Source organism: Dromiciops gliroides, chromosome 4 (genome assembly GCF_019393635.1).
Source record: "Dromiciops gliroides isolate mDroGli1 chromosome 4, mDroGli1.pri, whole genome shotgun sequence".
In the NCBI taxonomy this organism is placed as follows: domain Eukaryota; kingdom Metazoa; phylum Chordata; class Mammalia; order Microbiotheria; family Microbiotheriidae; genus Dromiciops; species Dromiciops gliroides.
In genome coordinates, this window is record NC_057864.1 from 3,122,683 (window position 1) to 3,148,805 (window position 26,123).

Genomic DNA, 26,123 nt, shown 5'->3' on the forward strand with positions numbered 1-26,123 from the left:
ACATGCTAAGAGACATGTGTGGGAAGGCAGGGAAACTCAGGTACACAAGAAGGAATTTCAGAGAAATGAAGTTTTTCTGGCCCAAGGTGTTTTTTTTTTTTTTTTTTTAACTGTAGCCATATTCATCCAACCCAGGCTCCAGAATCATCACTCAGCATGAACCATTTACTAGAGACCTGGTTCTTTGGAGAGAAGGTGATCAGCGCCACCTGCTGGAGAGTGGTAGAACTGTGGAAGCCATCAGTAAAGGGGAGCTTCATGAAGTAGAGGGGGCTTTAATGCTTCTGGAAACTTGGCAGTGTTGGGGGAGGAATAGGGCTTGGAGAAGCTTCGACAAACTTCTGGGAACTGAGGGGAGCTACAGGGAATAGAAAAAATGAGAACAACACAGAGCTTGGACCAATGGCTCTTAAAAGAAAGCTGTGAGAACAAAGCCCCTACCTACATGCTGAACCCGTACCTTGGGGATGTAGGCATTGTTAGTCATGGTAGATAGACAGATTTGTGGTGCATTGTGTGTGTGTGTGTGTGTGTGTGTGTGTGTGTGTGTGTGTATGGGTCATGACTCTCATTGGACTTAGCAGTAAATCCTTTCTGTGTTCTTTGATTTGCAAAGAAAATTCTTGTACAGTTTGAGCTTCCTGAGCCTGAGTGTTTGGGTATGCAATTATCACCCCCCCCCAAATTAACAAATTAAAAATGTTCAATTAAACACTAAAATAGAAATCCCCAAAATTAAAGGAAAAATTAGGAAAATTGAAAGGAAAAACCCATTAAACTAATAAATGAAACTAAGTTTTTTATATTTTATTTTTATCTTTTATAAGAAATAGGGTTTTTTTAGTTTTCAACATGCATTTTTGTAAGGTTTTGAGTTCCAAATTTTTCTCTCTCCTTTTTTCCCTCCCCCCTCACCAAGATAGCAAGCAATGTGATATAGGTTTTATACGTACAAACATGTTAAATATATTTCCACATTATAGCAAGTTTTTTAAATAAATCAAATAAACCTAAATTAACTAATTTGACTTGAAAAAAGACAAGAATCCAATTACTAGTATCAAAAATGAAAAAGGTGAATTCACAATGAAGAAGAAATAAAATAATTTATTAGGAATATTTACATTCAATGACATACGAGTAAAACTAACCATCTAAATGAAATGGATAAATATTTATGAAAATATAAATTATCCAAATGAACAGACCAAGAAAAAGAATGCTTAAATAACCCTATCTTAGAAAAAAATAAATTGAACAAACCACAAATGAACTTCCAAAGAGAAAAAAGAACCCAGGATCAGATGGATTTATTTTTATTTTTTTTGTGTGTGTGAGGCAATTGGGGTTAAGTGAATTGTCCAGGGTCACACAGCTAGTAAGTGTTAAGTGTCTGAGGCCGGACTTGAATTCAGGTACTCCTGACTCCAGGGCCAGTGCTCTATCCACTGCGCTACCTAGCTGCCCCAACCAGATGGATTTATAAGCAAATTTTACCAAACATTTCAAGAAAAATTAATCCCAGTACTACATAAACTGTAAAAATCAAGGGTTCCTGATGAAAACGTAAATAGAAAATTTGACTTTCAGATAGAATGGAGTGTACCTTTTTCTCAGCTGTACATAGTACTTTCACAAAAATTGACCAAGCATTAGGGCATAATAACCTCATAACCAAATGCAGAAAACCAGAAATATTAAATGTATCCTTTTCAGACTCTAACGCAATAAAATTATATTCAATAAAGGGGACATGCAAATATGATTAAAAGTTAATTGGAAACTGAATAACCTAATCCTAAAGAATGAGTGGGTCTAAGAACAAATCAAAGAAACAATAAATAATTTCATTGAAGAGAATGACAACAATGAGACAACATACCAACATTTATGGAATCCATCCAAAGCAATATGTAAGGGAATTTTGGGGGGCTCTAAATGCTGGCATCAATAAAATACAGAAGGAGCAGAAAAAGAACAAACTAAAAATCCTCAATTAAACATTAAATTGGAAACCCTGAAAAACAAAGGAGAGGTTAATAAAAATGAAAGGAAGAAAACCATTGAACTAATAAATAAAACCATGAGTTGGTTTTATGAAGAAAGACAATAAAATAGGTACATCATTGGTTTATTTGGTTTTTAAAAAAAGAAAAAAGAAAACCAAATTACCAGCATCAAAAATGAAAAAGGTGAATTCATCACCAGTGAAGATAAAAAAGCAATTAGGAGCTATTTTGCCTAATTACATACCAATAAATCTGATACTCTAAGTGAAATGGATTAATATTTACAAAAATAGAAATTGCCTGGATTAATAGAAGAGAAAATAGAATACTTAAATAATCCTATCTCAGAAAAGTACATTTAACAAGTAATAAATTAACTCCTTAAGAAAAATCCCCAGAACCAGATGGATTCACAAGTGAATTCTCCCCAACATTAATTCCAGTACTGTATAAAGTCTTTGGAAAAATCAGCAGTCATATCAAATTTCTTTTATGACACAAATATAGTTCTGATACCCAAACCAGGAAGAGCAAACACAGAGAAGAAAACTAACAGACCAATTTCCCTAGTAAATATTGATGCAAGAAATTTAAATAAAATCCTAGCAAGGAGATTACAGTAATATATCACAAAACTCATACAGTATGACCAGGTGAGAGTTATACCAGGAATGCAGGGCCAGTTCAATATTAGGAAAATTATCAATATAATTAACAAGATCAACAATCATATGATTATCTCAATAGACACAGAAAGCTTTTGACAAAATACAATTATCATTCTTATTAAAAGATACTAGAAAGCACAGGAATTAATGGAGCTTTCCCCCAAATGACAAGTAGTATCTATCTAAAATCACCAGCAAGTAGAGAGTTTACTGCAGGCATTGTGAGCATTGTGGCTAGAATGTCCCAGCATTCTAGTAGGTATAACCATTAAGCATAATGGAAAGTGCCTGGAGCTGATAATGTATTTTTCACTCATCATTTGTGGTCAGTGCATTTTGTGAGAAGCTTGTTTACTGTAGGGTAGGAAGGAATGGTCCATGTGTCACTGGCAGTCAGGCTGCAGGGCTAGGCCAAGCTTACAGCTCCTGGTTGAACCTCAGGTGGTCCATGGCATATCTCAGGATCAGGATGAAGAAGCTGCAGCTGGGGTGGCTGTGAAGCAGAAATACACATCCTGTCTTTACTGGGTCTTTGATTTGATAGGAATACACTGTTGGCAGGCAAGCTTTCAGAGACTGAGCACTGGATGTTTTCACAGGCTTCTCAGATATCCTCCATCCTCACATGCGTGTTTTTCTCCCTTGCAGTGGTCTAGTCCTCGCCATGATCAGCAGCTTTCTCTTCCTGTTTTTCCTGAAATACACTGCCGGCATCATCTTGTGGTTCTTTGTGTTTGGTTTGATCTTCGTTGTAGCAATTGGTAGGTATCTCTCCACTCTTAAAACAAGTTTTGAGGACCTGGGGTCTGTGGATAGAACACAGAGCAAGACTGGTGGGGGCCCAAATCATTATTTTTCATAAGGAAAGAATAGTCGAGGGGGGCAATTAAAAGAAACTCAGCTTGTTTTGTTTCTGTATTTTTCGATCATGATTGATGAGGGATTCCTAACTTTAAAAATATCAAAATTCCCAAATATTTCCTAGTCATGGTGGGGAGTTTGGAGACTACAGGGACCCATAGCCAACCTAAATCAGACTGTCACAATCAAGAAGTCAATCAACAGACATTTTTAAAGCATTTTATATGGTCTAGGGACTGTGACAGTAGGTGCTTTTTTATTGACTGACTGACTACTAAGTTATGGGGTTACAAAGACAAAAAAGTAATGATACCTGTCCTCAAGGAAGTTATTGCTACAACTGTATTTTATAATTAATTGTTATTATACCAGTTTGGGCTGTAAGTATTTATTATTAATTAATATTATATGTCAGTAAAGTATTGATCATGTGTCTCCCTAACTCTTAATGGTCTCAGGCCTTCAGACCTACACTGTCCTAAGAGGGAGAGTGTGCACCAAGAGAGAGCATCCAAAGCCTAGAGAGTGAGTCAAGAGAGAAAGAGGGAGAGAGAGACCGCGCGAGAGAGAGCAAGAGCATGAGGGAGAGTGAGAGGGAAAGATAGAGAGAGCCAGAGAGAGAGAGACAGACAGACAGACAGAGACAGAGAGAGAGAGAGAGAGCCAGAGAGAGAGAGAGAGAGAGAGAGAGAGACAGAGACAGAGACAGAGACAGAGAGAGACAGAGAGAGAGAGAGAGAGAGAGAGAGAGCCAGAGAGACAGAGAGAGAGGGGCAATAGAGGGGGGCAGGCAGGCCCTGGTGTGGCCAAAAGTTTTATCCTCTTTTGGTAGAGGCAGGTCATTATACATTGATCAAAGCTAATTGGTTTGCATCATTCAGTTCCATTGAATGACATGACTTGAGGGTGGTCTAAATTAAAATAAACTCTACAGATGACACCAGAAAAGAGTGTGCAAAATACCCTCACTGAAGGGCAAAGTCCTGTATCTAGGTGTGCTTCTTCACTGAGCTAGACAAAAGTCTATCTCCATTTCTTTTGTTCCCTTGGGCTTATCCCAGACAAAAGATGAACTTTCTGGAGTTGGGGGGGATGAGAGAAAGGACTGAAACTGATCCCTGTCTTCCCCCCCAAATCCATTATTAATAACTATTTTCTCACCCACCTGAAAGAAAGGGTTTCCATTAGTCTACACTTCGGGATTTTAAAACTCATTTCTGCTAATGAACCAAAAATCTAAACCACTTGTTCACTAAGAAAACTAGAGCTTCCTGGAATGGTGTTGACTTTCTCTTTAGTTTGGAATTGGCCACTCAAAGTCAAAAGCCCCAAATTTGGTGGTGAAGATACATTTTTTAGTTTTTCTATTGTAAAGATGCAAGTATAAGGTGATCCTCCTGCCTCCTTCTCTCCCCAATGAAATAGATAGGTAGAAATATCTAATTGGAAATGTCATAGAGCACTTAGTCTATTAGCTTCAAATAAAGTATATAATGTGGAAATAAAAATTAGGTCCAGGTAGGAATAAATCTGGTAGAAAATTTTGAGAATAGCATTCTCCTTTTTAGTGTTCCAGAAAATTCTTGGCTTATTGGCTCTAATTCTCTTTTAAAGGAATATGGGACTGTTACCACGAGTTTGAACGTCTTCACTCAAAACCTGGAACCCAAGTCTCTATCTATGACATTGGCTTTCAGTCCGATTTCAGAGTCTACTTGCAATTGAAGCAAACCTGGTTAGCCTTTAGTAAGTGACTTTTCAAATCTTTGTTAAAGATACAATACGTCTTGTGTCAAATTGTGTGGCCAGCTGCTGGAGGTCATAGGACTAGGAAACATCCTTGGCAAGAACACCTGATGAGGATGACCCACAATGTTGGCAGCCAGTGTATCCCTGACCTCAAGCCCTTCCAGATTCCCTTGGGTGCATCTCTGTCACTCAGAGGTCACAAGATCCGAGTATGTCAGCCTTACTGAAGTTTAGCTTCTCCATCTATTAAATAATACTGACCTCAAGTTTCTCTCCAGTTCCTTCCAGCTGTCCCATTGTATGACCCTGTGGTTATACGTATGTTCTCCTTCTGCTTCCATCCTCTCTTCTTTTCTCATCTAGTCTCACCGATTCCCCTCCCTCCTCAACTTAGCCTTTCATCTATATAGGGTGTGCCACCTAAAGAACTTTCCCTGTTAATTCAGATTAGCTCACTCTTTGCAACCTATAGCCTTAGAACAGGGCTTCTTAACCTTGGGGTCTATGAATATAGGCCATATATGTATGCTCACATGCATATATATATACACATATACATATGTAACATTTTATATAAACTACAGAGAGGGAGACTGTTTCAAAATAATTGACTTCCTTTTAAATTCTATACATTTTATTTCATGCATTTGAAAACTTTATTCTGAAAAGGGGTCCATAGGCTTCACTAGGCTGTCAAAGGATTCTATGAAACAAAAAAAGGTAAGGAATCCCTAGGACATTGAGGGATAGTGAGTTATTCAAGGTCACACAGCTGGTATGGGTCAAAATCAGGACTTGAACCCAGGTGCGTTTTCCCTTCTGGAAGCCAGCTATTTATCTAGTGCTCCATAATGTGTCACAGCCTTTGACTATTATCAGGGTTAAACATAGCTACAATAATACCCACCCCCCTTCACATGAAATGAAGTTGGCATATAGTAAATGAGAGTAACTGAAGTGAAGTTGATTTTCAATAGAAGACAACACTGTATTTTCAATGGCTGCAGACTTCGTAAGTGACTGTGAAAGGGTTTGTATGTGAAAATTTCATCATAATTAACCTGATATCCATGCAAGGGATTTTTAATGAACTAGGTGTCAATATTCCCTACCTAGAAGAAAAAAATAAGTTATTCTTATTCTTAATAGAGCCCTTTTGCAATCAAATATTATTTCAAATTTTTCATTGTAGAATTTAGAAGTAATATGCAAAGTTAATTTTGCTTATTCAAATGTTTATTAGAGTTCTAGAACTAGATAGAAACACCTTTTTAAAAAAGTTAAATGAAAGATGGCAGAGTAAAGCCAGGGACCACCTGAACTCTTCCCAATTTCCCTCCAAACCACTTTAAAACAATGCCTCAAAATGAGTTCTGAAGCAGCAGAAACAAAAAAGAACAGGGTGAAACAATTTTCCAGCCCAGGACAACTTAGAAGTTTGTCAGGAAAGGTCTGTCTCACGGCGGTGAGAGTGGAGCTCAATACAGTACAGACTGTGCCCTGGAAATCCACCACCAGTACTTTAAGGTGACTCAATTATCAGTGGCAGCCTCTAGAGCTTTCAGCCCCCAGACAGTGAAGGGGTCACACAACTGGCCAGAAGGAGATTAGAGGGTACACTTTACTGACAATGGATGTATGACTCTGTTGCATTCCCTATACTCAGTGCCAAGTCATAGTCCCAGGGCAAGGAGGAATACTTGCAGGATTGAGCTCCTTTATCACATTTCCAGGGTGGAAAAGTGTGTGGTTACTCACAGAATAGAGCACAAACCAGGAGAGCAGTGACTACACCTCTCCTTTGATCATACCACCTTGGAAGAACTGAAAACTTACAGACTCCCAGAACTAGTTCTGAAAACAGAAGCACAGAAACCTGAAACTTGGGACAGTTCTCACTTCACACCAGAAGCAGAGCTCAACTTTGACATAGAGTTAAAAGTCAAGAAAAAAGCTGGGAAAATGAGCAAGTAGTTGGGAGAGGGGATACATAAAAAATAGGGCAGACTGTGATCGGAAGCAAAACTTTTGAGGAGGGACAGGGTGAAAAGAGAGAAAGAAGGATAAACAGGGGGGAGAGGAAACCACAGTAATCATAACTGAAAATATTTTTATAGCAATTTTCTCTGATTAAGGCCTTATTTCTCAAATATATAGAGAAGTTAGTAAAATTTACAAAAAATACAAATCATTCCCCAATTTATAAATGGCCAAAAGATATGAACTAGAAGTTTTCAGAAGAAGAAATCAAAATTATAGTCACATGAAAATGCTCCAAATCACTATTGGTTAGAAAAATGCAAATCAAAATAACTCTGAAGTACCACATCACAGCTATCAGATTTGCTTATATTATAGAAAGGAAAAATGACAAATGTTGGAGGGGATGTGACAAAATTAGGGCACTAAAACACTGTTGATGTAGCTGTGAACTGATACAACCATTCTGCAAAGCAATTAAGAACTATGCCCAAAGGGCTATAAAATCATACAGTACCCCTTGCCCCATCAATACTACTACTAGGTCTATAACCCCAAAAGGAAAAAAAAAAGGAAACTGCCCATATGTACAAAAATATTTATAGCCTTTCTTTTAGTGTTGGCAGAGAATTGGAAATTGAGGGGATGCCCACCAATTGGGTAATGGCTAAACAAATTGGGGTGTATTATTATGATATAATACTTTTGTGGTATAAGAAATGATGAGCAGGATGCTTTCAGTAGAACCTGGGAAGACTTAAATGAACTTATGCAAAGTGAAATGAGCAGAAAAGAACATTGTACACAGTAATAGCAATATTGTATGATGGTCAACAGGGAATGATTTAGCTTTCTCTGCAATATGATAATCCAAGACAATTCAAAGGTTTATGATGAAAAATGCTATCCATTTCCAGAAAATAGTTGATGATGTCTGACTTCAGACAGAAACATACTATCTTTTACTTTAGTTTTCTTTTTGGTTAGTGTTTTCCTTCACAACATGACTAATATGGAAATATGTTGTACATGACTGCACATGTACAACATCAATTTGCTTGCTTTCTCAAGGAAGGAAGAAGGGAAGGAGAGAGAAAAATTGAAACTCAAAATTCTAAAAAACAAATGTTAAAATTTGTTTTTACACAAAATTGGAAAAAATATTGTTTTTAGGTCTATAGTGGTAACGTAAAATTATCCTTTTGGAAATATTTTGCACTCAACATTTGTCTTTTTGTATTGTGCAATTTGTGTATATGCTTAATTAAATTTTTTTGAGAAGTGGGTTTGACAGTTTTATTGAACTCTGAGTATTACAAAAACTGCTGTTTTTTATATCAGCCTACTTTTTAAAAAAGAAAATCAAATATTTTTCATTGAGATGAGAGAGATGGATTGCCATCAGCAGGACTAAGGATTCTCAGGGAAATGCTCACATGACAAGCATTCTTTTCATCAAATCCAGCACAAATCATTTCCATCAAGGAGAGCCTCATTCACGGGTGTCAAAGACATTGCTATGGAATAGCATTCAATTGTAGAAAGATCTGGTAAATACCTTTTTATATTAGGGGATAGGATAGGCCTGTGTTTCCCTTGATGTAGGAAGTGCATGCCACCAAAGCAAATTAGTGCCTCCTCTTCAGTGGAGAGTTTTAGATCTGCCTGGAACCCTGAGAAAGAGATTTTCCCAGGCCACAGTCAGGATGTCAGGAGCAGGACTTGAACCCAGGCTTTCCTTACTTTGGATCCAGCTCCCAATGTTGTCTCCTTTTATCTGATAATAAGAAACTTCTTATAATACTTTTATATTATAACAAGAGAAAATAGTAGCCCAGGACAAAAGGAAGCCCAATCCCAAACTGGAGGAAGAACCAGGAGACCTGGGATCTCATCTTAGATTTAGAAGTAGCTGGTTCTGTGACCTTGCACAAGTCATATATTATCTATGGACCTCCACTTCCTTGAGTGCAAATGGAGGATGTTGAATTAGATGATCAGAAAGTCTCCTACTAGCTCCAAACCTTTGACTCACATTAAAACTTAGGGAGGAAGGGCTTATCCCACAGAGAATAGAAGTTTTCATATTCAGTGGGCTGTTCATCTTTTATGCAAAGCCAGAAGGTGAAATGACTTTGACATGTCTCATTTCGTGTCCCAACATCAGCAGGTGGTGATTTCAGCCTAGCATTTGCTACTTTTTAATACGGCCATATTAAGCTCTCTCATTTGGTCCTAATTTCTGTGTTTTAAGCAAATACATTTGCATGAAATTAAAATGTGTACTTAACCAGAAGGAGGCCATTGCACTGGAACGAGTTGATTCATTGCCAAAACCTTCTTTCAAGTGAAGCATAACATTCCCACCTCTTTGAGTTAGTAACCAAAATATGAGAAAATAGTAAGGAAAATGAGAGGAAATGGGCAAGAGCAACAGTCCAAAGTGGTCTGTAGAAGGAATTCTTCTTCCTTTTCTGCACCCCCCCCCATTGGTGTAATGGAGTGGCATGCTGGACCTAGCATCCAGGAATACCCAGGCTGTCGAGTCTCTGCTTTGGTATTTCTTAGTGGGGTGACCTTGAATAAGTTTCTGAAGCTCAGTTGCTTCACTTCTCCAATGGGAATGATAATACTTTAATTCATGGGGTTGTTGGGAGAATTAAACACTATAAAACGGGAGGGATCATTTCTACTGACCTGTCCCCTTGCATCTCTTCAGTATCTGGAGTGATATTTGGTATGTGACATATTTTGTATCTTCAAGTGATATAGAAGTGCCAACTAGTCAAGTTCACACCCACTTATTAGGTGCCTCCCATTTGCCTGGCTTTGTGCTAACTACTGGCAATAAAAAGGAAAGAAAAGGCCTGCTCCCCAGAAGCTCACAGCCTAATTGTTCCCAGATCTTATTAGCAATCTTGTTCCTATGCATCAATAAATCAACACCTAATAAGCGCTTACTGAAGATAACAGGCAAGGGATTTTTGCCCACTTTGATGTACCATAGAAAAGGAATGCTTAGTAAATGCTCGGTCTGGCCATACACAAATAAGGTGTCCCAGTGGCTCCCGCACTGGACTTGGAGTCAGGAAGACCTGAATTGGAATCCCGCCTCAGCTCCTTACTAGCCATATGATCCTGGGCTGGGCACCTGGCTCTCTTGGCCGCAGCTTTCTCAGCTAGCAAATGTGAGTGGCAATAATAAGAGCCAGACCACCGGCTTATTGTAAAGACCCAGGGAGATATAGGACACATGTTAGAAGCATTTACTCTGGCACTATATAAATGTCAGCTGCTGTTATCCTGTGTCTGTCCCAGGCCAGGTGTTCTACTAAATGCTAGGAATATGGAGCTCTAGCTCCAGAAGTCCTTGCCTTCAAAGAGCTTACATTCTAGTGGGGGGTAACAATATGGACACATCGACATACATATGAAGTCCTCGTGGGATGCAGAAGCCAACTTTAGCCTCAGAATAAACTGGGGGCAAGCCTTGTCTCTGCCACAATAGCTGTGTGACTGTGGGCAGCTCAGCTCAACCTCTCTGAGTCGCAGGTAACTTGTAGATGCTAAGTTTCAGATGAGTTGCTGATGTGCATTGGTGGAGGGAGTTTCTACAATAAAGAAATCACAGGCCTGGACCGTTCAAAAATGCTCCTCCAAATAATTATTTTTCTGTGTCTGAAGTGAAGATGGTCCTGGATATCTCTGCAGAGTCAACTGGCTGGCTGGGGTTCTAGAATTTCTGGGCATCTTTGGAAATAGCATGTTGACATGTGGTTTGGATTTTGCCCAGAGGGAAAGGATTTGCTTGAGCTAAGACTCCATGCCAAATAGGATGGTAAAGCTGACCCCTTAGGCATCACCAAAAGTCCTCTCTGTGTTTGGGGGTCCCAACTTCAAATATGTCTTCTTTTCTAGTGATCCTACTCTGCATCCTGGAAGTGCTCATTCTCCTCATGCTTTGCTTCCTGAGAAAGAGAATCCAAGTTGCTGTTACATTGCTGAAGGAGGGGAGCAGGTAAGCAGCTAACATGGGCTACAGAATGAGAGTCATCTTCAGCCACAGAGACTGTGATGTGTTGGGTGATCAGCCACAACCCAAGGAGGCCCTTTAGGTGACAGGGCTTGGACGAGAATTTAGAGTGACATGCCTGGTCAGAGGCTGGTACACTAATTCGTAAGCAACAGTGTAAACAGAGCCAGCTTCAGTCCGGAAGACCCTAATCCAAGTCCTGCTTTAGAGATGTATAGTCTGAGTGACCCTGGACAAGTCTCTTAATCTCTTCCTGTCTCGGGAGACTCTCCAAGTAGTATAACAAGTGCCAATCTGCATTGGTAATGGGAATGACCAGGACATTAATGAAATCACAGATGTGCCTCAGGAAAAAAAAATAAGTGAGGTCAAGCTAAACTGCAAGGGAAGGCACCATAGAAGTTGTCTTTTCTAACTCCAATTTAGAATATATTTAATACTTATGTAACTCTAGTTAAGTCACACCATCTATCTGGGCCTCAGTTTCCTTATTTGTAAAAAAGTTAGTTTAGAGAATTTTTAAGATCCCTTCCAACTCTTAAATTTTTGTACTATTTTGAAGATAAATCTACAAAACCTATGAGAAGCTCATCTAGTCTCTTCTTTTTGGGGGGCGGAAATTAGGGTTAAGTGACTTGCCCAGGGTCACACAGCTAGTAAGTGTCAAGTGTCTGAGGCTGGACTTGAACTCAGGTCCTCCTGAATCCAGGGCCGGTTCTTTATCCACTGTGCCACCTAGCTGCCCCTCATCTAGTCTCTTCTTAAACATCTCTGATAATGGGGAACTCCCTCTATCACAATTCCATTTTCAGAAAGCTCTGTCATTGAATTTTTGTCATGAGCCCCCCAAATGATTCCCCTGCTCCAGCTCACTAGTACTTCCCTTATGAACCAAAGAGAACAATTTCCATTCTTCCCCATGACAGCCTTTCAAATACTTGTAGTTAGCAATCAGTCCCCCACTTCCCCCACCCCCAACTAATTTCTTCTCTCGGCTAACCATCCCCCAAATGTTCCTCACCAGCCTCATTCTGAATTCCTTCACTGCCTTAATTTACCCTTTCTGGACATACTCCAGATTGTCAATATTCTTTTTTTTTAAATGTGATGCTCTGGACGCCATCTGAGAGGTTAAATATGATGGGGCACTGTCTTCCCTTCTCCGGGAAGTTATACATTGTTTAATGTGGCCCAGTATCACATTAACCACTTTGGACATGATGTCTCACAGTTGGTTCATTGCATTTACAATCCATTAACTGCTGTCTAGCTATAGCTCCTTTATTCTTTGCTTTCCAATTAAAGATAAGTTATGTGGTGTATATATATATATATATATATATATATATATATATATATATATATATATATATATATATATATATATATATATGTTTAAAATCTAAATGTGTGGTCGCCTTAAATTAGAAGCTTTAGCACCAGTCTTTGGGCATTAAGCATTTATTAAAGTATACCAGGTATTCACTTGGAGTTCAGAAAGTTAAGAAAAGGCTTTTCTAGCCCAGAGTTCCAGCCTGGTCTGGTTATTCCTCAAGTCTTCCACCATGAGCCTGCTTCAACCATGAACTCCCTCAAACTAAGTGTGGAAGCTTTTTATAGATCTGGAGTAGAGGCAGTCCTTACACACTGATTCAAGTTGATTGGGTAGTGTCATCCAAATCCATTGGTTCACTGGACTTGAAGGTGATCTCAAGTTGAGTTCAAAGTCTTTAGCTTCTGAGAACAATACCTTCTTAAGGGCTAGCCAGGTGTGCTTACAATCTAGTTAACTTGAAGTAGGCTAATCAGCAGCCAATCACTCTCACTTAATTCAATCAGTTTAGATTAATCTCCAGGTGGGCCTTTGAGTATCTGCTAAATCCCATTATTTTATCACAATATGATATAAATTAATATAATGCACATAAATGTATTTATACATCACCATTAGATTTTATTTTTTTAGTTTCAATTCAACCTACTGGAAATTTTTGGGATCCCAATTGTCACCTATTGTAGTATCTGTCCCTCTCAAATTCATATCATGTACATATTTAATAAGAATTCTATGAACATATATATTCAAATCAAGTGATTTTTTAAAATGTTCACAAGAGTAGCTAGCACAAGAATCAGCAGCCAAAGGACCAAACCGGTCACTGGCCATGGTGCTGATGCAGCTCAGCCCTCAGCTGTTATTGCACCTAGAATCTTTAAGGAACAAACAAATTGGCCCTTGGGGCCACTGTTATTGTAGAGGGATACTTGGTCATGCACAAGTTTTGTTTGTTTGTTGAACATTAGTCTTCTTAGCTCACCAAGACTGGAAATGCAGATCTTTTCATAGGTCTGATCCCACTGTGATAAATGGGGGAGCTTTGATCTGCTTTGTTTCAGACCTGAGCCACTTTACTCTCCCTTAGAAAATCTGGTGCCTTCTCTCTGCCCTGCTCTACTCAGGGCTCATCATAAGAAAGCCAAAAATAGTGGGGATACCCAGGCAACATAGCCCACCACAGCTCAGAACTCCTGAGTTCAAGATCTGCTAGCCTCAGCCTTACTGGTAGCTTCTACAGTAAAAGACTTAGAATATTATATTTCAAAGAGCCAAAGAGCTGGAGTTACAACCAAGAATAACTTACCCAGCCAAGTTGAGCATAATCCTGAATGAAAAAAAATGGATTTTTGATTAAATGAAACACTTTCAAGTATTTGTGACAAAAAGACCAGAACAGAATGGAAAACTTGATATAAAAGATTCAGAAGAAATGTAAAGAAAACATTAAAGATAAGAGACTCATTAAAGTCAAACTGTTAACTTCTTATATTGAAAAGGTTATCAATGTCCTTAAAGTTTTCATCATTATTAGGGTAGTTTGAAAGAAAATTGTGTATGATGGGGTGATTCTAAAAAAACAAAATCAGTACTTAGGATGAAAGGCATGTGTTGCAATGCCTTGCTGGTTATGACAACAGATGGGTTATCATGTACTATGGCAGTGAAGCAGTCAGAGAGGCCAGAGTCAATGGAAAGGGAGAAATAGCTTTTGACTAACTTTGGTCACTTAGGATCACTGATGTTCACTCAACTCCAGCCATGCTGTCTGTACATCTATTCTCTACCCGGTGCATGACTACCCACTTCTGCTCAGCTTCTTGTTGTTCATCTCCACTCACCAGGAATATGTGCTGGGAATTGCTTTTTGCCTTTGTTTATATTCATATATTTATTTCTTGTCAATGTCAGCAGTGATGAGTTCAAGTTGTTGATGCCATGATTTACTCTTTGTTCTAGGACAGATGCTGCTGGGGGGTTTCTAGCCATTTGCCAGCTTTATTAGGCTATTAAGGATTGTCCAAACTTAAGGTCACAGCAATTAGAAGCCAAGATAGATTGAATCATCAACAAAGTTCCAAGGGGAAATATTGACTCCAACATGAGCTGCAATCTAAAAGTCAGAACCAAGTGCCTGGAAAGTGATATGGTCAGGCCCATATTTACAAGGCCAGCCTGGTACACAGGAGAACAGAGCTCAGGACAGAACCCATTCTTATGTCTTGGCATCTATGGCTCTTTTCACCATTCCTAGTCACGTGGTGGCTTTCAGCATCAAGTCTGTCTCACTGTGTTCTTTGCTGACCAGCTAGTTCTATAACAAGCATTTATTAAGAGTTTACTATGTACCAAATACAATGTTAAGTGCTTGAGATACAAAGAAAGGAAAAATATTTGTTGCCATCAAGGAGCTCACAATCTAATGGGATGGAGGAAACAATATGTAAACAATTATGTATAGATGGAAGATTCTAGGATTAAGGGAGACTAAGAAAGATTTCTTTCAGAAGGCTGGAATTTCAGTGATATTTGCAGGAATTCAGGGGAGCCATGAGGAGGAGATGAGGGAGGCATTTCAGAAGTGGAGAACAGCCAGTTAAAAGAGCCTCAGTGTTGGAGACAGAGTCTTGTGTGAAGAACAGCAAGGAAACCAGTGCTATCAGATCCCAGGGTATACGGAAGGGAGGCAGGTGTATGAAGACTGGAAAGACAAGAGGGATCTATGTTGGGAAGGGTTTTAATTGCCAAAAAGACACTTTTATATATGATTCTGTAGGTATGCTGCTGGTTTTGAACTCTGAAATAAATTGGGAAAAAGTTGAACCATTTGTAAATTGATAATCTGAGATGAATGTTGGCAAACAATCTAGTCAGGTCTGTGCCTCCTACTTGATATAGGACATTCTGAAGTCCTACCTTTCTCTTAGTCAGTCAGTCCTATTTTGTTCTAGGTATTGTGCTAAACACTGGAGATACAAAAAGGCAAAAGAGAGTTTCTGCCCTCAAGGAGCTCACAATCTAATAACAAGCAAACAAATGTGTTCAAACAAACTATATACAGGATAAATAAAAGAAAATTAACTAAGAAAAAAACCACTGGAATTAAGAGAGGATAGGAAGGCTTCCTGAAGAAGATGGGATTTTAGTTGGGAATTAAAGAAAGCCAGGGAAGTCAGTAGTCAGTGCAGAAGAGGGCGAACATTCTAGGCATGGGGGACAGCAAGAGGAAATACCCAGAGCAGAGAGATGGAGGGTCTCATCTGTGAAACATCGAGGGGGCTGGTATCACTCAATCAGATTGTATGTGGCGGGCAATCAGGTATGAGAAGACTGGAAATGCAGGAGGGGCTTGTTATGAAGGTCTTTGAATTCCAAAGAGAACATTATGTATTTGATCCTTGGGGGTAATAGGGAGTCATTGAAGCTTATTGAATAGGGGTAGTGGGTCACATAGTTGGACCTGAGCTTTAGGAAAATTACTTTGGTGGCTGAATGGAGAATGGAATGGAGTGGGAAGTGATGAGCCAGACAGATCCATGAGCAGAGTACTACAGTAGTCCAGGTATGAGGTGGTAGCAGTGGCAGAGGAGAGAAGGGGCACATTTGTTAGATATTATGGAGAGAAAATTGACAGGGCTTGGTGACATATTGGATATGGGAGAGAGATGACTCCCATCCAGGATGACTCTTAGCTTGCGAGTCTGAGAGATTGGGAGGGTGATGTCATCTATAACAGAGAAGGTAGGAAGGGGAAACATTTAAGGGGTATCTAGGAAAGGAGATTGAAGAGTGATCAGATAGACAGTAGGACAACCAGGAGAGATTAGCATCCTGAAAACTAGAGAGAAGAGAATTTTGAGGTGAGGATAATCAACAGTGGCAAAGGCTGCAGAGAGTTCAAGGAGAATTAGGATGGAGAAGAGGCCCTTGGACGTGGCCACTATAACATCACTGATAATTCTGAAGAGAGCATCTTCAGTGGGATGATGATGGCAGAAGCTGGATTATAAGAGGACATGTAGGGGAAAAGAGAAGAGAGTCGAAGTACCTACCTATTGTAGACAGCCTTTTGAGGAGTTTCACTATAAAGAGCAGAAGAGATCTAGGGTGATAGTTATCAGGGGTGGGAGGATGAAGTGAGGGTTTTTTCAGGATAAGGAAGGCATGGACATGTTTGTAGTCAGGAGAAAATGAGCCAATAGATAGGAAGAGATTGAAAATAAGTGAAAGAATGAGGATTTAAGAGGAGACAATCTATTGGAGGAGATGGGATGGAATGAGATCATTTGAGCAGTTAGAAGGGGTTAGCCTTGGTAAGGAATAAGGCTATCTTACTATGTGAGACAGGGCTGAAGGAGGAGAGAGTGGAAAAAGGTATATGAGTGACATGAGATGAGGAAGAAGGGGCAAGGGGAGGCATGGGAGGTTTGCTAAGAAGGTTTGAAAGAGCCACTGTGGAGAGTGGGATAGTCAGTTGATAAGAGAGATATAGTAGGACTGCTTAGAAGTAATGAGGGCCCAATCGCAGTTGTGTAACAAATTTGGAGTGAATCCAATCAGAACAGTTGTATGATTTATTCCTCCTTCATCCAGCAGAATGTGTTAGGAGTGAAAGCAGTGAATGGTGCAAGTGATCCAAGCCTGAGACTTTGTTGGGCACATATGGCAACATGACAAGGCGGGGTGTGGATTCAAGAGAGGAGGACAATGTAGAGTTGAATTGGTTCACTGAAGGGTGAAGAAGGAGAAAAGAAAAGAGGGCAGCTAGTGCAGGGGAGTTGGCCTGGGAGCAAATTGAGGGATCAAGCATTGGAAGTCACAGTGTGGACTTTTTTAGGTTTTTGTAAGAGAAGGCAGAGGGAGTAGTGAGAAGTCAATAGATTATGGTCAGATAAAGTGATCTGGAAATGATCAAACATGGTATATTTGTGGCTTACAGAAAGAACCAAGGGAATGACCATCTTTGTGATTACTGTTTAAAGTATTCCCCCCCTTTACTATTCTGATAAGTGAGTTTACAACAAACAATGACAATAATAAATTAGGCTGGTTTGACAAGATTTCTGTCTAGTAACTTTTCCAATCACATCCTAAGTGAACCCAAGTAATTCTGTTAGTTGTTCAATCCTATCTTGCTCTTCGTGACCCCTTGGCCCACAGCACTGCTGGCCCTTCTGCCCTCCAGTAGCTCCCAAAAGTCCATTGTCAAATTTTGTTAGGAGTAGACATCAGGCTCATGGAGGATTATTTATCAGCTCGATGGTGATCATTCCCAAACCTATATATCCATCCCTAGTCTCTCTTCTGAGTTTCATTCCCATATCAGGAACTGCCTGTTGGACACTTTTTAGCTGGATGTCTGATAGGCACCTCAAATTTACCATGTCAAATATAGAACTTTATTTTTCTACAACATTCAGAATTTTCATTGTATCTGTCAAGGGTACCAAGATTCTTGTACCCACAAAGGCTTCCTCAACTGTAAAATGGTGATAATAATAGTATCTACCTCACAGGGTTATTGCTTGCTCTCACTTCAACCGCAGATCAAATCAGACACCATATGTCATCAGGAATATTCCCACTTATCACAATCTGTCATCTTTTCTTCACTCACATGACCAATCATCCCTCTAGTTAAGGTCTTCACCCTTTCTTGCCTAAACTATTATAATAGCCACCTTACTGCCTCGAGTCTGTTCTCACTCCAATCAATCCTCCACACAGCTGCTAGGGATTTTTTCTAAAGCACAGGTCTGACTAAGTCACTCCTCTACTTAATAAATTCTAAGCAGCTTCTTATTATCTCTAGGATCCAATAGAAATCCCTATGTTTGGTGCTGAAAACTCTTCCCAACATGGCCCCAAGCTGGCTTTCTAGTCTTCTTACTCTTCTTCATGTGCTCTATGGCCAAAATGACCTTATTAAGTGTTTTGCATTTATGGCACTTCATCTCCCATCTCTACACCTTTGCACTAGCTGTTTCACATGTCTAGAATGCCCTCTCTTCTTACATCTGCCTCTCAGAATCACTATGCCACCTGCTAATGCTTCCACCTTAAATTAGCTTGTTTATACAAACATATACTCACCTGTGCACATTTTGCTAAACTGTAAGTTCCTCAATTGCAGGAGACTGTTTTTTCTTTTGTCTTTTTGTCTCTAGCACCTAGCATATGACCTGATACATAGTAGGTCTTTCATAAATTCTTGGTGATCAATTGATTAAGGTCACTGGTGACCTTTGTAGATTCTACTACTTTCTCCAGCCCCTCCTAAAGATTCTGTTTGGCCTGTTTCCAGTCTTCCAACACCTCTACTATTTTCACAAGTTCTGTGAAACACAAGGGTCTGTGAACTCAGTTGCAAATTCATTCCACATGTTAGAGTATAACTCAGTTGAAGCAAGATAATAGGACTCCTGATCCCTCTAGTAGCTTTCCATGTCCCCACTATTCCCTTCTTTTTTCTTCTTAACCATGTTTGTTCTACTCTTTCCAGACACATGATTCTCCTTCTTGACTGAGAAGATGGAGATAAAATGGCAGTTCAGGTAGCCTGCTTTCTCACTGTCAGCTGTTTGACATGACACTGCCTTCCATTTCAAGTATCCTTTCTTATTCTTCCCCCAAATAGCTTTTAAAGCACCTTTTACTTTCCTTAACTTTTTACCTCAAAGCCTCAAGTTATTCTGAATTTTAACCTTTCTGACAATTCTATTACAGGTCTGGACCATTCTTTGGTGCCCTTCCTCAGGTACTTGCCCCAGGGTCCACCTTTTATCCATGTCATATTTGATTCAGAATCATTGTAAAACCACATGTGCCTATTGGGATGCCTCTCTTTTTGCATCAGGACCATTTCTGAACAAACTTCACTATTCCATTCTTGAGATCTTCCCATCTTTCATGGGCCATATGTCTTTCTTTGGCAAGAGACGAATGGTTATTTTATCTTTTCTTGTTTGAAACATGCTTTCTGACAGGGTTGGGTACATGCCCAACCATTGCATTCATCTAATAAGACCTCATGCTACAGTGCTGGGTGCTAGGGAGACAAAGACAAAAACTCCCTGAGCTCAAGGAAATCCCATTCTCTGTGTCCTCCTTGCCCATCAGAACACCAGAATGCCAGGGCACTTTTGCCTTGATTCCTCAGCCAGAATTCTATCCAGACTAAGGGCTTACCTTATTGGAGCATTGGATCATAAAATGAGAGCTGGAAGGGGAGGCTCCTTCACTACAGTGGTGGCACCCTTTCCACTGTTCCATGTGGTCTCCTTGCCTCCTTTGATTTTTAAGAAATAAAATGTCAACAACACAAGTCACAAATTTGCTAGACCTCCAACATTGAATAGAATCAGCTCATTACCAGACAAGTCAAAGTTCATCTTCATTATATCTTGCTGCCATGACAATTTTGTGACTACTTTCAGCAATTCATCATCTATTTCCTCTAGTTGACTTTGTTAGTAATATAACCTCCCAAAGATCCCCATTCTCATTCTTCTCCCTTCCTCCCTACTCTCCCCTCTTTCTCTCTTTGACCCCTCACTCTCTTCCTCCAACTCTCTCTTCCTTTGTGCTTCTCTCTCTTTCCTCCTTCCTTCCTCCTCTTTCACTCTCAGGTTTGTAGATTTCCACATAGGTGCATGTCTTCTTTTCTTTTTTGTGAGGCAATTGGGGCTAAGTGACTTGCCCAGGGTCACACAGCTAGTAAGTGTCAGGTGTCTGAGGTCACATTTGAATTCAGGTCCTCCTGAATTCAGGGCTGGTACTCTATCCACTTTGCCACCTAGCTGCTCCCATTAGTCTTATTGCCAATACTCTATGCATTATCCTTCCATGCCTAAATAGTGCTCCATCATCTCATCAAGTCAGTGCCTTCAATGATGCAGATCACAGTCCATCCAAATCCTGGGCATGTCTCTTAACTTCTGTGACCTCTGTAAAGTGGGGCTGATAAAACACCTAATTCGCCAAATTTTGAACACCAAACAGGAGAACACATGTAGAACATTTGGTAAACCTTTGAGCTATATAGCTATATATGCCTGCCAATTACTCAACAAATCATGACCAGTCCTCCTCAGCTTAAGCCTAGACCCCAAATACAGGGAGAAACAGAATTTGTATACTATAAAAACAATTCATGAAATAAGACCACTTAATCAAAAGGAAAAATACAACATTATATAATCGTATTTCTAATTGGAGGAAATATTAGGGACTTTCTAAGTGAGGAGGGGGAGAATGAACAGGTAAATTTCATGAATTCAGAAAAGTAGGTATCTCATTCTCCCCAAATGTCTGTGAGCAATCAAAGGAACATGCAGACAATAACTGACTGATTGACCAGTACAGGTCCATTTTTCAGATAAGACACATGGTTTCCGTTGAGATGTACAATTGTGAGAATACTCCTTGCATCAATCTTTGGGTTTGACTAGGTTTCTGGTTGGCATAACCTAGGTCTTTGGTCAAGGATCTATAAGCACAGGGATAGGTGGTCTAGCTCCCCAGCCATCCAGGGCCATGTTCAAACAATACAACAACAAGGTTTCCTCCCAATTCCCACAATTGAATAGTTTTCTCACAAAACAAAAATTGGCCTAGACCTTTAATTGAATAGAAAGGGACTGAGCAAGCTCCAGAATTGAGTCCCAAGATGGAGTCGCGTGGTTCACACAATTCTCGACATTGACTACTCGATGTCCTTAATCCCCTCAGTTTTCCTCAGATGACAGATGTATCATTCCTGTCCCAAGTCATTTCCTTCTCTGATTTAATACTCCTCACCCCAAGCATTGTTCTCCATCATGTGATCATTTACAATTTTCTCTGAGAACTTTTCCCTCCCCCACCGTTTTCATGTTAAAGCCCAAGAGCTAGCAAGAAGGCATCTTAAACCAGTGCCTGCAAAGCCACACTCTGTCCCTTGACACCATCTGTAGCTCATCCTTTTCTCTTAGTTTTACATTTTGAACTCTCAGTCAGCAGAAGTGAAGGAAATGCCATTTATGTTCCCAAGATTTCGGTTTCCTTTCTGGGATTTCCTAATATTGGTAAATCTCTTCCAGATTTTTCTGGGCAGTATCATTTGTCAGTTTAGAAATCTCCAGAAGCAGGATGTGCTTGATGGATTGGCTGAAGTTCTACAGACCCTAGGAATACCAGGCACCTCATGATCCACTGTCTCTGGGCTAATAATGGCTGCTCCATCACTGGGACCTCTCACCTCCCCTAACACCTCTCCCATTCCTAGAGCTAATAATCACTCATGTCCTCAGGGGCACTGGTGCCTGTGAGCCTTCTTTCCCACTCTGTGGAACACAATCTTCCCCCTTTGAGAATTTCCCACCCATTGTGTCACTAGTGGTTCAGTAGTGTTCTTGTTCTTCTGCTCTTTCCACCTTCTATTACCTGCATCCTTTACTTCAGGCCAGTTTCCTTCCACTTTCATATCCTAGATTCATATCCTAGGGTCATTTCCCCCTTCCCCCGAAAGCTAGAGTATTGAGAGGTCTTCCTCAAGCCTTTCTATCTTCCCTTCAAGCAGCAGTACTGGGCTTTTGTTGCATGCCCATGTAGTTGGGGATTTTCCCTAACAGAAAGAAAAAAAAAAGATCACAAAGAATCCTGGCTGGCCACTGACCAAATTCCTTCCCTTTTCATGCCTCTTGAATGGGAAAAGATTACATTCTTAATCCTTTAAATTACCTCTTAAACCCCCACTGATGATGTGCAGTCAAGTCTTAGGGAGTTTACATCAATCAAGCTGAAAGGATTGCCAGGCTCTGTGCCAGAGGCTAAGGAAGCAAAGGAAAATGAGCCTAGTCCTTGCTCTCAAGGAGCTTCCATTCTACTGAGGGACATGAAGTTGATTTCCTAAGTGCTATATGTCTTGAGCCTGCCCACTTGACACAAGTGCATCCCAAAAGTCTCAGTGCAGTTAGTCTTTAGGAGTTTCAAACTCCAAAAAGACTTTCAGGATATATTGTATAGCTGTATCTCCATCTATATTTAGCTATATTTATAAATACACATCGAGGTCTGGAATTGGAGTCAGGAAGACCTGAGATCAAAGCCTGCTTCAGACACTTACTAGCTATATGACCAGAGGCAAGTCTCTTAACTTTCTATGCCTCAGTTTCTTTATCTATAAAATCAGAATAATTATAGCACCTACCTCCCAGGATGGTTGTGAGGATCAAATGAGGTAACATATAAAATGCTTTGCAAAACTTAAGACCCCATATAAATGCTAGCAATTATGTAATAATTGTGTGTGTGTGTGTGTGTGTACAATTTTAACTTCATTCTTTAAATCTGTGAACTCAGTCACGTACATTGACCGAAAAACCCAAACAAGCAAATATCCTGTAACTGCTCTCCCTCCCTCTCCTTCTCCCTCTCTCTCTGACTGTCTCTCCCCAAATGTTTTCTTTTAATTTTGAGTTCCAAATTCTATCCCTCTCCTCCCCGCTCCCCAAGGTTGCAAGCAATCAGTATAGGCTATACATGTGTAATTATGTAAAACATTACCATATTAGTCATTTTACATAAAAAAGATTCAAAAAAGACATAAAAAAGAGAAAGTACAAAATATCATGATTCAGTTTGTGTTCAATCAATATCAGTTCTTCTTTGGAGGTGGATAGCATGATTCATCATTAGTCCTTTGGGATTGTCTTGGATCATTGCATTGCTGAGAGTAGTTAAGTCATTCACAATTGTTCACAGAGCTATAATACTGTGCTGTCACTGTGCACAGTGTTCCCCTATATCACTATACATCCAGTTCATATGAGTCTTTGCAGGTTTTTTGGAAATCATCCTGCTTATCATTTCTTAGAGCACAATAATATTCCATTACAATCATATACCACAGCTTGTTCAGTCATTCCCCAACTGATAGACATTCCATTGATTTCCAATTCTTAGCCACCACAAAGAATTGCTATAAATTTTTTTGTACAATTTTTTTCCTTTTCTCTTTTTCACAGTTACTATTGCTAACTGCTTCCCCTCCATCTTATTCCCTTCCCCATGATATTTACTCTTTTTTCTATCTTCTTTTGCCCTATCCCTCCTCAAAAGGGATTTGCTTCTGACTGCACCCTCCCTTAATCTTCCCTCCCTTCTTTTATTCCTCCCTCCTTAACCCCTTCCCCTCCTACTTTCCTACAGGGTTAGATAGATTATGCCACCCAATTGAGTGTGTATGATATTCCCTCCCTGAGCCAACTCTGATGAGATTAAGGTCTTTGAGCTAATTCTGATGAGTGTAAGGCTCATTCACTGACCATCTTAGATAGATTACTCCACCCAATTGGGTGTGTATGTTGATCCCTCCTTGAGCCAACTATTATGAGATTAAAGTCTTTGAGCTTATTATGATGAGTTTAAGATTCATTTACTACCCTGCTCCTCCCCCATCTCTCTCCCTACTCCACAAGCATTTTCCTCTTTCTTTCATGTGGGATTTCACCCCATTCTACCTCTCCCCTTCCCCCTCCCCCAATGCATTCCTCTCCTCCCTCAATTTTACCCTAAAGATGTCATCATGGGGCAGCCAGGTGACACAGTGGACAAAGCACCCTCCCTGGACCCAGGAGGATCCCAGCCCAAATCTAGCCTCAGACACAAGACACTCACCCATTGTATGACCCCAGGCATGTCACCCAACTCCAACCACCCCACAAAAAAGATAAATAAAAAATAAATACTTGACAGATATCATCCCTTCATAATTAATTCCTACCTGTGCCCTCTGTCTAAATTTATTTCTATCATCTGCCCTAATACTGAGAAAGTTCTTATGAGTTAGACATATCATCTTCCCATGTAGGAATGTAAACAGTTTAACCTTTAAACATCCTTTTCTTTTTTTCTGTTTACATTTTTGTGCTTCTCTAGGGTCTTGTATTTGAAAGTCAAATTTTCTATTCAGTTCAGGTCTTTTCATCCTGAATATCTGAAAGTCCTCTTTTTAATTGAAGTCCCATTTTCCCCCTGAGAGGTTATACACAGTTTTTCTGGATAGGTGATTCTTGGTTATAAGCCCAATTCCTTTGCCCTCTGGAATATCATATTACATGCCCTCTGATCCTTTAATATAAAAGCTGCTAGATCTTGTGCTATCCTGACTGTGACTCCACAGTACTTGAATTCTTTCATTTTGGCAGCTTGTAATATTTTCTCCTTGAGATGGAAACTCTAGAATTTGGCTATAATATTCCTGGGAGTTTTCCTTTTGGGATCTTTTCTGGAGGTGATCAGTGGATTCTTTCAATTTCTATTTTACCTTCTGCTTCTAGAATATCAGAGCAATTTTCCCTGACAATTTCCTGGAAGATGATGCATAAGTTCTTTCCTTGATCATAGTTTTCAAGTAGCCCAATAATTTTCAAATTATCTCTTCTGGATCTATTTTCCAGGTCAGCTGTTTTTCCAAGGAGATATTTCACATTGCCCTCTTTTTTATTCATTTGGATTTGTTTTACTGCGTCTTGATTTCTCATAAAGTCATTAGCTTCTATTTGCTCAATCCTAATTTTTAAGCAATGATTTTCTTCAGAGAGCTTGTGTACCTCCTTTTCCATTTGGCCAATTTGGCTTTTCAAGCTGGTGACATTTTCATTTTTCATGACCATCCTGCATCACTCTTATTTCTCTTTACATTTTTACTCCACCTCTCTTACTTTATCTTCAAAGTCCTTTTTGAGTCTTCTATGGCCTGAGACCAATTCATATTTTTCTTGGAAGATTTGGATGTAGGAGCCCTGACATTGCTATCCTCTTCTGAGGGTGCACCTCAATCTTCCTTGTCACTAAAGAAACTTTCTATTGTCCTCACCTTTCTCTGTCTACTCATCTTGCCTGTCTTTTACTTGACTTTTAGCTCCTTAAAGTGGGGCACTGTTTCCAGGCTGCACTGTCCCAAGCTTCAGGGTGTCCCAGGTGGTATGATTTAAGGAAGGGGCAGGTTCTTCACTCACCTGGCCTGTTCCCTGGTCCGTTGATAACCCTAGGCCAACTTTCTAATTAGCCAGACAGCAAAACTTTGTTTGCTGTGGTTGTTAGTTCCAACGAGCCTTCACCCCTCCCACACCTGGTCCACTGCTACTCAAGCCTACTTCCTGGTTCCCGGCAGGGGTGAAAAATCCAAGATCTGCCTCAGCACCATCAGAGACCCCTTGTAATCTCCCCCCTGCCAAGGGATCAATCCTTTCACCAGACTGTGAGCTTAGTTCCAGACAACACTGGGGCTGCAGGTGATTCAGAGGCTCTGGGGGTTTCTTTCCCTGGCTTGGCCTGCCTGGGACTGAATCTGTGTCAGTGTGACTGTGGGGTAGGGCTCCACTCCTACCTCAGCACAGCAGCCCCCTCCTGCCAACCTTCTAAGCTGTCTTTAGCTGGAAAATGATCTCAGCCCATTTTGTGGATTTGAGCAATCATGTTGTGAGTTCTGAGAGCTTACTGTG

At 40.0% G+C, this 26,123-nt stretch overlaps 1 protein-coding gene across 1 annotated transcript in view; it reads left to right on the top strand.

Annotated features, from left to right (window-relative positions):
* Nucleotides 1–26,123, top strand: part of SLC44A5 (solute carrier family 44 member 5) — a 349,369-nt gene that overhangs the window by 288,982 nt on the left and 34,264 nt on the right. Inside the window, exons 10-12 of the mRNA XM_044005170.1 lie at nucleotides 3,326–3,438; nucleotides 5,153–5,284; nucleotides 11,186–11,285. Coding sequence (XP_043861105.1) covers nucleotides 3,326–3,438; nucleotides 5,153–5,284; nucleotides 11,186–11,285 — 345 coding nt within the window. The remainder of the gene's footprint in view (nucleotides 1–3,325; nucleotides 3,439–5,152; nucleotides 5,285–11,185; nucleotides 11,286–26,123) is intronic.